The following is a 13,046-nucleotide window of genomic DNA, read 5'->3' on the forward strand; positions in this document are numbered from 1 at the left end:
ATCGCGAGACGAGATGTCACAAGCGCGTGAACGAGAGTCGCGAAAAAATGGCATTCTTAGCAACTTGACATTAAAATAAAATTGCAATGCAATTTTAAAGTACAGTTCCATTTGGATTGTTATTCATATTTTGAAAACATATATCTAAATAATTTTGTTTTCAGAAGGCATCTGCACGGGCTACTAAAATCGTCGGGGTCCTGATAGACATTTACAACATGGCGACTTCCATCCCAGGACTCTTGAAACCTTGGACGCCCAGGTAACGTCGCATTGTTAAACTATAACTAGATAAGTAGTACCTCTATGATTTTATTGAATGTAATTTTACTGTATTTCCTTTAAAAAATTAAGGAAAATTAAATGTACAGACTAGAGAAATTCCGTTGTATCGTCAAACTTCTGTTCATAATTACCTGACTGTGACTGTACGATCTAGACTAGCCTTTATTCAAGTGCATTGTGCATGATCGTTTTGTTTCGCTCTCCCGCTCTCTATCTGTACTTACTTTTGCACATTTGTTTGAAAATCATCCGTCCATCCATCTATCATCTACTGCTTATCCGGGGTCGGGTCGCGGGGGCAGCAGCTTTAGCAGGGAAGCCCAGACTTCCCTCTACCCAGCCACTTCAACCAGCTCCTCCAGCGGGATCCCAATGCGTTCCCAGGCTAGCCGAGATACATAGTCTCTCCAGCGTGTCCTAGGTCGTCCCCGGGGCCTCTCGCCGGTGGGAAATGCCCGGAACACCTCTCCAGGGAGGCATCCGGACCAGATGCCCGACCACCTCAGTTGGCTCCTCTCAACGCGGAGCGGTTCGACACCGAGATCCTCCCAGGATGACTGAGCTTCTCACCCTATGTTTGAAAGTCATCACAATATATCAATTTTAATAGTAGCTTGCGTTTTGTTGGTTCAATGGCGCTACCTACTCATGTGTGTGTCGATAATTTCAGATTCTCTTACACATACGCATTTAAAGCATTGTCAACCTGATTATGACATTGATAGCATTCTTCAAACTGAAATGCATTAGAAATTGTCATGACTGCCTGATATGACGATTTGACGACTATGAATGTTTTGCGTTTGCAGGGTGGTGGCGATGCGATGGAGCAGATACAATCCATACTACCTGGAGCCAGAGGTGAGGAAGGAGGCCTATGACAAACCAGAGACAGAACTCAGCGATGAAGAGAAGGACGAGAAGGCGCTGAAAGCATTGAGGCCAATCAAGGCGGCCACCAAGGGCGTCACCAGCTCTGTTTTCTATGATCCTGTCATCAGGTACCTCACATACATTCTAGAATGCTTTAATAACCACAGATTCTGACTGATAACTGATCACGTTATTAAAATCACATCTTTAAAATGGGTAAATGGCTATAGCACCTCCCCCCCCCCCCCGTCCGCCCATTGAACACAATCTGTTTGATTCCAACAAAATATAGAATCTTTGGTACATTAAGAAATGACTTAAGTTTAAATAACATTCTTATCATTTTAAACATTTTCTTAGCACAGAACAAGAAAAAAAATAGGGCGCCAACTAACTTCAAAAAGTCAGCTTTGTTTACTCCGCTCTGCAAGCAGTCAACCTTAATGTACAAACCGCTTCAGAAAAGTAAAGAAGAGCTGGGAAAGCGGTAGTCGGTCCATGCCTATTAGTAGTAAAAGTAAAAAGTCACCAAAAAAGTAATTACTCAAGTATATGTACCTGGAAAATCGACTGAAGTACAGTAATGAGGTTTTTATACTTGGTTTCTTCCCACCACTGTTAGCTGATGATTTTGTTTTTGGTTTTGCAGCAAGTTCATCAACTTGATGATGAAGCATGGAGACAAAGTTTTGGCACGGAGCATCATGACAGAGGTATGAACACACTTATATTTACTCACAACTTCAAATACGTTATTAGACGACAGACTGTATTAGAGAGGAGGCCTTTAGCTGTGGCATCTTTTTTTTTTTTTTTCAAATCCATTGGACATTTGTCTCTTCCTTTCCCAGACATTGGAGCATATAAAACGGCAACAGGTAGAGAAGTACCACAAAGCTCCAGAGGGGAAGAGACAGGAGATAGAGTGCAACCCTTACGCCATCTTCCATCAAGCTTTAGACAACTGTAAGCCTGTCGTTGGTCTTTCCAGCATCCAGAAAGGTGGAAAGTACTATCAGGTCAGTTTCGATTGCATAAAACTTATTAGAAGTAACTAATGAAATCTCAAAAAAAAAAAAAAAGCAATCGACACCAATGTCATAAAACCATTTTGTAAAAAAAATAAATAAATAAACACCCTCTCGTCACACAGGTGCCAGTGCCGCTTACAGAAAACAGGCGGTGCTTCCTTGCCATGAAATGGATGACAACGGAGTGCAGGGACAACAAGCACCGGCGCACACGCATGTACGAAAAACTCTCCCAGGAGCTGATGGCGGCTTTCGTTAAGGAAGGAAATGTCGTCAAGAGGAAGGTCGATATGCACAAGATGGCTGAAGCCAACAGAGCATACGCGCATTACCGCTGGTGGTAGAAGTGCACGGGACTCAAAAACATTTCTTCTTGATATTGAAAGGTGACATGTGTCGCACCTTTTGTAAATAGTGCATCAGAAAACTGTAGGGCTGAAGAATTATGAACTACAGTAGTGTATAATTGTTTTCAAATAACTTAGTAACATGATTCAGTAAACCAAAAATAAAATCTGTTCTGAATCATTTTCAAGTTGTCAAGTTATCTTTGTTCCCCCGTTCTACCTAATCTTTGTAACGTGTGCACTCATGGCCGACAGCTAGCCACTTTATGATTGAATTGTGGAATTGGTCAAATTTTAACTCATGACAGCCACCTCTGGCCTAAAGTGTATCTTCAGCCTCTGTATCAAGCTTGTGCATGGTGTGCGTGCGAATAAACTTAGTTTTTCGATTTCTCTTGGAGTCTGAGCTGGAGTTTGGGCTGTGCTCAAAGCCCCGGCCTCTTTTTTTTTTCTCCAGTTTCCTCCATCCCACTTTTCATATGCTCGATAACACATATGTCCCCGCAAGAAACTGTGGAGTGTGCCCCAAACACTCCCCTCCCCTAAGGGAAGATACAAGGTGATAGGCGCAGTCACAGTTAAAGTCAGGGCACTTTGTACTCATCTGGGCATTGGGCATGACATAGAAAATTATTTAGCATAATCATTTTAAACTCCACAAAGCAGTGTCCATGCCAGCCCAAAGACATGGCCCACATGCTAACCACATTTATCTTCAAAGGTATATACTTTTTGTGTATGGAGTTTGCATGTTCTCCCTAACCCCGTGCCTGCGAGTTTCCTCCCACATTCAAAACACATGTATGGTAGTTCGATTGAACCCTCTACCCTAGGTGATAGTGTGTGAATGGTTGCAACTTGTTTGTGTGCCCTGCAATTGGCAGGCAACCAGTTCAGGGGGTACGCTGCCTACAGCGGGATAGGCTCCAGCATGCCAGTCACCCTTGTGACGATAAGCGGTCTGGATAATGGGTGAATTTCACTTATTGCATTGAAATACTGAAAAAGATTTTTTTTTTTTTTTTTTTTACAATTTGGAGAATAAATGACACTATTCATCACTGAGATGCATCTGAACACAGTAAAAGGGAACGTACATCATTTTGACAAAGTCAGGCTAATATCCACATTTTTTTGTTTTTTTAAATCTGTTTTATTGGATCAAATACAAAAAAAAAAAACAATATACACAAAACAATCTCCCTGAATAAACCCTTAACACTCCTTTTTACCAGCTGGTAAAGAAAACATGCAAGAATAAGTGCAATAAAAATCTTTAAAAATAAAATAGTTTTTGAAACTCCAACAGATATTCTATTTTCTTAACTATTTGTCACACATAAAAAGTGTCAAACCAGCTTGTATCTGGTGGAACCTTGAAATATTTTCTCATGAAAAGAAATGCTTTCAAGATATATAAAACTACAATAAATAAATAGATGAATAACTAAGCGAGCTGTGTGACTGAACCTCGGGAAATGAACTTTGGGATCTATTGCACATTCCTTATGTCCATGAAAACTGCTGGTGTATCTCCCCCCAATCACAATGCCCCTTTTGTCGCCTTCAGTCTGCAATTTCGCTGTAGTAGTATCTGTGCGCTGTGCCACTGAGCACCCAGCCCCCCGCCCTGAATTCCAGAATCTCCAACAGCAGGAGGCGGGACATGGAGGTGAGGCCCTCCTGGAGCAGGAAGCCGTCGCGCAGCAGGTAGAAAAGCTCGTCCATACGTTGGCCGTTCGACTTCTCCAGCTGCTCCCCGATGCGATGGAGCTGCAGCACCAGACAGTCCACCTGAGAGAGGATGAATGGAAGGAAGGTGGATGTGAGTACAGTGCTGCGAAATGCAAACATCTGTGAATCTAGGTTTGTAATTGCATATCGATGCCACAAGATGGCAGTAAAGCAACTACGACAGAATAATTTAGCATCAACCAAACATCGAGGCAATCATGAAGCCATGTTAGCTAAACACCTGTATTCATTCAGTAGTTAAATTATTCAACACAAGCCACCATTGAGGCCTGATCAATAGTATCAGCTAGCATAATCTCCAGAAGAAGAATTTTTTTTTTTTAGCTAGCATACTGGTCTAAATACAATGTGGTCTTGCTCACCTCCTCTTCATTCATCAGAGCGTCGGGTTGCCCCAGCCTCATCAGACAGTCGTACACGGGGTGAACCAGCGCCACTATGGGCACGTTGTTCACCTGAGCGGCATCACAAAAATTTTAACAAGTGCATGCTAACATCACTTTTCTGGAGATCACAAAAATGGCATGTTTGGTCAAGAAGGATTAACATTGCATCATCAATAAGAGCAAGCCATTTTTAAAACCTGAGATTGTTCAATAATTTGCAAAAACAACACCCACACGTGTAGATTGACCAATAGTATAGTTTTTTCCTTTTCTTCAAATTGCGATATGAGGTTCCAGCCTGATGCTAGCGTTAATGGTAAGCCAAATGATCACTGCTTAAAAGTAGACCAAACAAGACTAGACGATGCACTAGATAACAGTAATGCACAGTTGAATAATGTTTTGTGATTATACTTGTACCAAGTGCAATTATTTTGTATTTCACGCTTTATGTACATGCATTTTGTTACAGCTGCAGTTTTTGTTAAGTGCTCTAGTAATCGAGTTTATACATTGGATATAAAAAGTCTACACACCCCTGTTCAAATGTTGTTTTTGTGCTATATCCCGTACAACACTGTTGAAACAAAACAAAACAAAACAGCTGAACGTTATTTGTGGTTATGGTGCACTTTAAAGCTGCTCAATGCAGGAAATTGAATTTCAAATTGCTACTGCCACGTGTGGCCAAAAAAGGAAACGGCACACTCCCTTCTTCACACTCAGCACATGGCGTTAAATCCGCAGGCAGAGGGGTAGGAAATTCGAATCTGAAAACTCTTGACCAAAAGCCTGCAAGAGTACCCATTGTGAATAGCGAAGGTGTTAATCTGCTAATTAAGAGATGTTTGAGTCTTGCTACATTAGGTACCTTTAAATGGTGGCAGCTACTATATGTGCTGACTCTCACTTCAGTCAAGTCATCTTTATTCCTATCACACTTTCAAACAGCCGTAGCTGTCACAAAGTGCTTTACAGAAACAAATAACATAAAACATTAACAATTATAACAAACCAATATTTTTTCCCCATTCCTACATATGCATTGATGATTGAAGCGGTTATAGATGAAAGAGGAGCGATTCAGTCGCCTTTCAAAGGGTGTGCACGCTTGAAGTCATGTCTCGATGTCAGTCGTTTACGTGAGACATTCTCATTCAATCCCATGAAAATTGAAATGCAGATAGTGTAGATGTTTGCACACTCACTTTGAGGTAGTCGTAGATGTTGCAGATGAAGGTGACTAAGCAGATCCACTCCTGCTGGGAACGAGCTCGGGTACCCTCGCGTTCCTTGAACTCCTGCTGAAGCCTGTTCAGCAAATTCCTCCTAAACATGCTGCCATTGTTCTGCTTGGCCTCTGCCTGTGCCACAGAAGATTGTCACGCAAGAATGTGAATCAAAATGCCTCATGCTTCGTAGATACATGGTACGCTCAGCCATTGAATTTTGGAAACATTTTTGTCACAAAAATGTATTCCTCACAACTGTGCAAATAAACACACTCCTGGCTACTTATATGAGGAAATGCAGGCCATTTGTACATGTACGAAATCTCCCGATATTGTAATCACCTGAACGATAGTGTAGCAGATGCGTCCTGCTTCTTTGCTGAACACTTGGTCCTTCAGCGACTGGTCCACAATGATGTTGGACACTTTCTCCAGATTCACTGACCCTGGATCTGGAAGATAATATTTTTCAGTCCATTGACAAGCTGTTGGGTCTATTTATGCGTTAATCTCACCTTTCAAGGCTGTCTTGAGCAACATTTGCGTTTCCAGATCAAACGACTGGATCCTGTAGTCCTCTGGAGAGTTTTCCATAGCTGCAGAGATCAGCGACAAACAGAATCATTCACTCATTCTATTTTACTAATACCTAGATTGTATGGGGATTTTAAATTCGTTTTTTTCCCCTAAATTCTAACTCCTACCTAAAATATTTAGCAGGCAAGGCAGAGACAACAATAGCTCCAAAATCCTGTGGTGTCATCAAGTTGGCCCCAGAGTCCAGAACAAGGATTAACTCGGGTCACATTAAACACGTTTCTTTTCAGAAATTAATTACTAAATAAAGCCCAATCCTATAACTTCCTCATCACCCCACACCCTTTTGTCTCTTTTAATTACCTCCCATCGCTCTTAACATTCGTGTGGGGGGAAAAAAAGAGTTTGTTTAACGTTCAAATCGAACATGATGCTAACAAACTAGCTTGTTTACTAGTGCTCAACAAGTAGGAATTTAGATTAACGCAAAGAAGAGTTTAATGTCAATTTATGAAAACATGGGTTCATATTTCACTACTTACATTTGGAAAATGCTACGTGAATCGTAAAGTTAATTGAAGATTCTTCGCGTCTTCACTCGCATAGAGGTACTTGTACTGGATGCATTCAAAGATTAAATATGTCTACAAGAGAGTTCACGTTAACACTCGCATTTGTAAGCGTAGTCTTTCAAAGATACACGATTAGTACAAGTCAAGATAAACACCCGAGAGACAAACTACCTTGATTGTCGTGGCGAGAGGCTTTTTAAAATCATTTTTAATTTTGACCTTTTTTTTTGTATGAATTTACATTTTGATCATTCTTTTATGGCGCTAAAAGTTGTTTTATGAAATACATTTGTTATTTACGGTGTTATGAGAAGTGTTTTTGAGCAGTAGGAGACGTCACCTCCCGGAAGTAGTTGTAACAGTTGATGGTGGAAGCCGCATTCATTTAACTTGTTCTTGTCAGATTTTCCAAGTCTCCATGTTGCGGATATTTTTGTAAAGACAGACACATTTAGCCAAGTAAGTTATTGCCTACTCTGGTTATTATCGTTGCATCCTTCTTTCCAAAATGCTCTCGTTGTTAGCTTAGCTTTTAGCCAAGTCCTACAACATGCCCTCTACTGTCGGGTTTGTTTACATATTTCTCACATTACAACTGTCAGAACTCTGAGATTCTTTGTTAAATAATTTCACCTATTTCACTTTAATTTATCTCTTTGTTTGATGATTGTGAAAAGGAAGTTGACTTCGTGTTGAATCAACCAAGAGTTTTTCATTTTCCTCTGGATTTAAGGTGTGGTTGGGAATGGAAGGAAAAGACTGCTGCTCTAGATTTCAAAATATGAGAGGCTAAGGGAAAATTCTTGCTTGATTTTCGATGAACGACCCAGCACACGTTTATTCTTGTAAATTCTTAAATAAGAATGATTTCAAAGGAAATCTATCAGTTTGTTCACAACTGGTATTGTTTGATGACACAAGCAGAACAAAGTTATGATTCTTTTTTAAAATGTGGTAACAGGGGCATTGGAGACATGGTGGGCTATGACCCCAGGGTACAGGGCGTACCGCTCAGTGCCCAGGAGGCAGCCCTGGCGGGGTCCGCTGCCGGGATGGTTACCCGAGCCCTCATCAACCCTTTGGACGTCATTAAAATACGATTTCAGGTAGCGTGACATGGAGTCATTACATTAGCCTTCCATCTGTTTTCTAAAGTGCTTGTCCTGTTCTGTCTTGGAGCCCATCCCAGCTGATATGGTGGACTGGTCGGCAGTCAATCCCATGGCACAAATGGACAATTTAGGGCTATCATTACAGTATATTATATATTGTGTTTATGATGTCAATATTATTTTCCCGTCCAGCTTCAGATTGAGAGTTTGTCCTCGACCAGGCATAGAGGAAAGTACTGGGGATTATTTCAGGCGGCACGTTGCATTCACACAGAAGAAGGCGTCCCTGCTTTTTGGAAGGGTCACGTCCCCGCACAGCTGCTCTCCATCTGCTATGGAGCAGTGCAGGTACAATCGACCCCCTGACTGCCGCCGAGCGATCATGTCAAGACCCTTTTGTGATGGATGAATATCCGTGATATAGAGAAACCATGCAAAAAAAGAAAAACTAGTGCATAAGGGAAAAGAGTGTTAAACGTTTTAAGACGACAAACAAACCATACCATTTTATCTAAGTTCACTAACCGCATGCTAATATATACAATATGAAATGCCGTAGAGGGGCTAATGGAAATTAGCATGGATGTTTTGCTAACTATTAACCTTCAAACAGCTGCTAATCACTCACGGAGCAGCCACACATACAAACAAATCTTACAAAAATAATCACAGGCATATCCTTAGCATACTAGCATAGTTGGAAAAGCAGAAAAAAACATTGGCATTTATTTAATTATTTTTTTTACAGCAAGTAAAAAATTATATAGGCAATTATCCAATGAGGCTAGCAATATGTTCTACACTAAGGGTGTCCAACTATAAATTTGGACCGACCCATATACAGTAAAAAATACTCGGAAAAAAATTGTAGTGTAATTTGTTTGAACACATTTTGTGTGCGTAGAAAACGATATTAAAAGTGAATTTTTTTCCCGTTGCAGTTTGCCACTTTTGAGTTTCTGACCAAGGCGGTGCACGACACGACGGCGTTCGACAGCCAGACGTCCGGGGTGCACTTCCTGTGCGGAGGCTTGGCGGCCTGCTCGGCCACGGTGGTGTGTCAGCCTCTGGACACGCTCAGGACGCGCTTTGCCGCCCAGGGCGAGCCCAAGGTGCGAGATGGTCACAACACTCAATCATGGCCAACCGTTGTGATTACATTTAGCACGGCGGGATATGTCGCAGACTCACCCGAGTGAAAGTTTGGCCCTCAAGAGCACCTAACCTCTAACACACCTGAATCACATAATCTAAATTGAAACTCCTCAACTCACTCTAACATAGTTCCTTTGTCGCAAGCGGCCATAAGATGGCACCAAATCGCTACTTTTATGTATATTCAGGTCCTCAACTCACTTATTGACATAGTTTTAAATTTGGCAGTAAGGCGCTACTTCTGTCTACATGAAGCTTCTCAACTCACTTTAACCTAGTTTGTTGGCACCAAGACGTTACTTTCCTCTAAATGAAGCTTCTCTACTCAATTCTTTTAGACAACAATTTGGTCTGAGCAAATAGAAGAGGATTAAAAAAATATGTACACTTATAAATGCTAAATATTATGATTATTATTATTATTAATACAGCATCTCTTAGAAATGTGTTATGTTATCAAATATTGAAATGTGCATGCTATGTGATCAAATTGCGTGTTTGCAGTTGTACAAGAACCTGACAGATGGCGTGCGTACGATGTGGAGTTCAGAGGGCGCGCTGACATTCTACCGCGGCCTCTCTCCAGTGCTCATTGCCGTCTTTCCTTACGCCGGCTTGCAGTTCTTCTTCTACAACGTCTTCAAAAGGCTTCTGGCGCCGCCTCCTTCCGCTGGGAAATCGGGAGGTCAGTACACTCGGGTCACATCGCGCTTTTAGTATAAGTTTGTCTTTTTCTTGAGGCGGCGGTGGCCTGACCATGTCGGCTTTTTTTTTTTTGCTGTTGAAGAGAACCTCAGGAGTCTGGTGTGCGGCAGTGGAGCCGGAATGATTAGCAAAACAGTCACATATCCGTTTGACCTCTTCAAGAAGAGACTTCAAGTTGGAGGCTTCGAGGAGGCTAGAGTCCACTTTGGACAGGTCAGCTGCTTATTTATTTTTTTATTGTAAGTTCTCTTTCCACCCTATTTTCAAGTCTAAAATTTGACTAATTCGAGAGGCAAGAGTTATAATATTCATTTACAGGTTTTTTTTTGGATTGACTTGCAAGCAACATATTTGAGTGTAAGATGGCGTGCTTGCTTCAAGCTGTTAATTTCTCCTCCTAGTGAAAGTTTGCTGTATAACTAAACATAAAACAGAGAGAATTCCATGTTGTGCATTTAACCAAACCATGCACATACTGTAACTTTGTTTGTAGCTTAATGCTCACACATATAGAAAAATGCCATAAATGGGCTAATATGATTAGCATCAATATGCGGTATTCTAACCCTTTAAGTGACAGATATTTGAACACACACAGTAAAAAAAGATAAAAAATAAAATAAAAAACTTAAATTTTGGATGTTTGGATGGATTTTGGGTGACTGAAATGGATTGTCATTTCAATGGGTAAAGTTTTAAGTGGTCGTGAAATTAGTTAACTCATTTGCTCCCAAAACATAGAAATACCTTCTATTTTAAATATTACTAGTGTCCCAAAAACTTTATGCGTTTTTTTTATTATTATTTTTTTTTTATGCTAGAGCATACAGAAGGCTTCGATGCAGCCTCTCAACTGTAAAGAACGCTTAAAGCAATGGTAGTTCTTACAAAAAAACGTCCAGCAGGTGGCAGCAGAGTTTAAGAGATCAGCCAGGGTCATGTTGCCAAAAAGCTCTTTCCCCAACTGTTTTAAACAGATTTGTTTTGTTTTGTTTTGTTTGTTTGTTTTATTAATTTTTGTTTTGTTTGGATGAAGATCCGACAGTCTTTTGTCCATGTGTTCTCGATAAATCCAATCTTTCCCAATTGTCGCGCCCTTCTGGCAATGTCAGAATTTCGTTTTGTGAGATTTTTATTGACGTTAACATGTTTGCTTGTAGCTATCTCTCAAAAAAGCAATCTTTTTCTTCCTGTCAACAAACCTCATCGGAACTGCCGGTGGTCGTGTCCCCCCAGTTGGAAGCCAAAAGCACATCTGGATGTGCGCTGGATCCACAGTTAATCCCAAATCTCTGAGTTGAGTTGTCACTTGCTGTTTGACAGTCTCGTTCGCTGAAGCTAAGTCAGAATCAACTGCACTTGTGTTGGCCGCAGCTCTCGCCCGAGGGCCGCGGCGCGGTTTAATCTGGATACCTGTAACTATCACATCGTTGATTGGAAGATTCAGTTCCAAATCATCCACTTTTTGTTCAAAGATCTTTTTCTTGCGTCTCTTTCTTCAACTGCTGAGTTTCCTGCAGAAGTGGCTCGATGCTCTTTTTCATTTCAACTATTTCGGTGACCATTTCGTTGAGTTTTGCAAGAGAAGATTTTATCTCCTCAATTTTGTCAACTCTTTTTCCGCCAAGCATATTGCAACAATGTAGTTAAAAATCCCAACGTCAACAAAAAGGTTAGAAGTCACGAGCGAGTGCAGGAGCAAGTACAGATGCGTCCTTCCTCGACAGATGCGTCCTTGATGATTGTGATGATGATTTATGAATAATGATGAAACGTAGGCGCTATATTCTAATGCTAATTGCTGCAAAAGGGAAACAGAAATATGCTTGTTTTCCTGATGAAAGAAGAGACTCTAATCTTTCTTTTGGTAGGTTTTTATAGCAATGGAACACAATATTCTGTGGGCCTTGCAAAATCCAGTAAAACAGAGTTGAAAATGAGTTAAACTTGTAAATCAAGGCACCAAAAGTCCATTTTCCCAAAATATGTCCCGTAGGTGCGGCGTTACCGAGGGTTAGCGGACTGTGTGTCGCAGATAGCCAAAGAGGAGGGCGTGCGAGGCTTCTTTAAAGGCTTCTCTCCCAGCCTGGTCAAGGCGGCCCTGTCCACCGGCTTCATCTTTTTCTGGTATGAATTGTTCCTCAACGTGCTCCGAGACCTCAAAGACGTGCCGAGAAACGACGGCGACCTCAACAAACGTGCGGCGGGAAGATAGCGAAGGTGGGGAGTTTACAAAATGGAGGTGTGGTGGCAGGACTCTTTACAGGACAGTGCAGTAAGGTGGTACGCTGAAAACATGTATTTATCATATTCTTTGTCATGTCTTTAAATGAAAAGTATACTATCATGCATACTATCATACTATCATACTATCATCGCACATTTTAACCATTGACTGTTGTTTTGCAATCTGAGTGTTTATTTATTTGCATCAAAACAGTGGAACCTTTATTTACAAGTTTGTAAAAAAAAAAAAAGATTCACTTTGTGTTTACACACGAGTGGGGTTCAGGTAATCCGCCACTAGATGGCAGCAGTGTTCTCAACATCTGTTAACACGGTTACCTCGCAGGTCGTGCAAGTATTTGGTGCTTTTTGTGGTTATGTTTTCCAAATTGTATTTTATTCTTACCAAAGCAGTATAAGCATAATATACTATGTACTAATCAGAAGGTGTCGCTAAATGCTAAGAATAAGTTCAAAGATGTCCATCTCTGCCAATGAAAAGATGGCAAAGCTGCTGAAAGTGAAGAAAAAGACAACAAAAAAACCCCATAACTTTTCATAAAAGTAAAGTGAAAAAAAATGCATCAATTAAGGAATTATGTTTTGTTGTTGCTGTTTTAGGCAGGTTGGAATGGATTAGTAGAATGACTAAAAGTTGACTTGCGATGCAAGCATGGTGACAGAAGGGATTGATTACATTTCTAAATCAAGGCACCACTTTTCTGTTATACACGGTGTGTTGTGTACTGTACTCAATTGCACAATAAACAACTATATTGATATATTTCTCATGTGAAAAGTGGTGGTTTGTGGTTCAGTCATCGAGTGAG

At 40.8% G+C, this 13,046-nt stretch overlaps 3 protein-coding genes across 4 annotated transcripts; 2 read left to right on the top strand and 1 right to left on the bottom strand.

Annotated features, from left to right (window-relative positions):
- The first annotated feature begins 94 nt into the window (after nucleotides 1-94).
- On the top strand, nucleotides 95-2,717 carry mrps7 (mitochondrial ribosomal protein S7). The gene is made up of 5 exons (XM_077557959.1): nucleotides 95-262; nucleotides 1,095-1,286; nucleotides 1,808-1,871; nucleotides 2,010-2,177; nucleotides 2,312-2,717. Exons 1-5 carry the CDS (start codon nucleotides 219-221, stop codon nucleotides 2,531-2,533), a joined length of 690 nt encoding a protein of 229 aa, XP_077414085.1. The 5' UTR covers nucleotides 95-218; the 3' UTR covers nucleotides 2,534-2,717.
- Nucleotides 2,718-3,679: 962 nt separating this feature from the next.
- On the bottom strand, nucleotides 3,680-7,083 carry mif4gdb (MIF4G domain containing b). Of its 2 annotated transcripts, none has more exons than XM_077557813.1 (6): nucleotides 6,989-7,083; nucleotides 6,425-6,505; nucleotides 6,252-6,361; nucleotides 5,886-6,041; nucleotides 4,654-4,746; nucleotides 3,680-4,330 (listed from the first exon to the last, which is right to left on the bottom strand). In XM_077557813.1, the coding sequence occupies exons 2-6, from the start codon at nucleotides 6,501-6,503 to the stop codon at nucleotides 4,103-4,105; spliced, it is 666 nt and encodes a 221-aa protein (XP_077413939.1). In that variant the 5' UTR covers nucleotides 6,504-6,505; nucleotides 6,989-7,083; the 3' UTR covers nucleotides 3,680-4,102. The 2 variants fall into 2 exon arrangements, with proteins under 2 accessions (XP_077413939.1, XP_077413940.1); XM_077557814.1 differs by lacking the exon at nucleotides 6,989-7,083 and adding an exon at nucleotides 6,614-6,647.
- A 264-nt stretch (nucleotides 7,084-7,347) lies between these two features.
- Nucleotides 7,348-13,000, top strand: slc25a19 (solute carrier family 25 member 19). Its single transcript, XM_077557821.1, has 7 exons — nucleotides 7,348-7,477; nucleotides 7,980-8,124; nucleotides 8,323-8,478; nucleotides 9,072-9,242; nucleotides 9,790-9,970; nucleotides 10,073-10,203; nucleotides 11,987-13,000. Exons 2-7 carry the CDS (start codon nucleotides 7,993-7,995, stop codon nucleotides 12,203-12,205), a joined length of 990 nt encoding a protein of 329 aa, XP_077413947.1. The 5' UTR covers nucleotides 7,348-7,477; nucleotides 7,980-7,992; the 3' UTR covers nucleotides 12,206-13,000.
- Nucleotides 13,001-13,046: the final 46 nt, after the last annotated feature.

Source organism: Vanacampus margaritifer, chromosome 2, assembly GCF_051991255.1.
Source record: "Vanacampus margaritifer isolate UIUO_Vmar chromosome 2, RoL_Vmar_1.0, whole genome shotgun sequence".
Lineage (NCBI taxonomy): Eukaryota > Metazoa > Chordata > Actinopteri > Syngnathiformes > Syngnathidae > Vanacampus > Vanacampus margaritifer.

Excerpts from the sequence above, each read along its gene's own strand:
- mrps7 (XM_077557959.1), top strand. The coding sequence starts at position 219 with ATGGCGACTTCCATCCCAGGACTCTTGAAACCTTGGACGCCCAG. Across the intron at positions 1,872-2,009 it reads CACGGAGCATCATGACAGAG|ACATTGGAGCATATAAAACG; the intron begins GTATGAACACAC and ends TTCCTTTCCCAG. Across the intron at positions 2,178-2,311 it reads AAGGTGGAAAGTACTATCAG|GTGCCAGTGCCGCTTACAGA; the intron begins GTCAGTTTCGAT and ends CTCGTCACACAG.
- mif4gdb (XM_077557813.1), bottom strand. The coding sequence starts at position 6,503 with ATGGAAAACTCTCCAGAGGACTACAGGATCCAGTCGTTTGATCTGGAA. Across the intron at positions 6,362-6,424 it reads GCTCAAGACAGCCTTGAAAG|ATCCAGGGTCAGTGAATCTG; the intron begins GTGAGATTAACG and ends ATTATCTTCCAG. Across the intron at positions 6,042-6,251 it reads TCTGCTACACTATCGTTCAG|GCAGAGGCCAAGCAGAACAA; the intron begins GTGATTACAATA and ends TCTGTGGCACAG.
- slc25a19 (XM_077557821.1), top strand. The coding sequence starts at position 7,993 with ATGGTGGGCTATGACCCCAGGGTACAGGGCGTACCGCTCAGTGCCCAG. Across the intron at positions 8,125-8,322 it reads TCATTAAAATACGATTTCAG|CTTCAGATTGAGAGTTTGTC; the intron begins GTAGCGTGACAT and ends TTTCCCGTCCAG. Across the intron at positions 8,479-9,071 it reads TCTGCTATGGAGCAGTGCAG|TTTGCCACTTTTGAGTTTCT; the intron begins GTACAATCGACC and ends TTCCCGTTGCAG.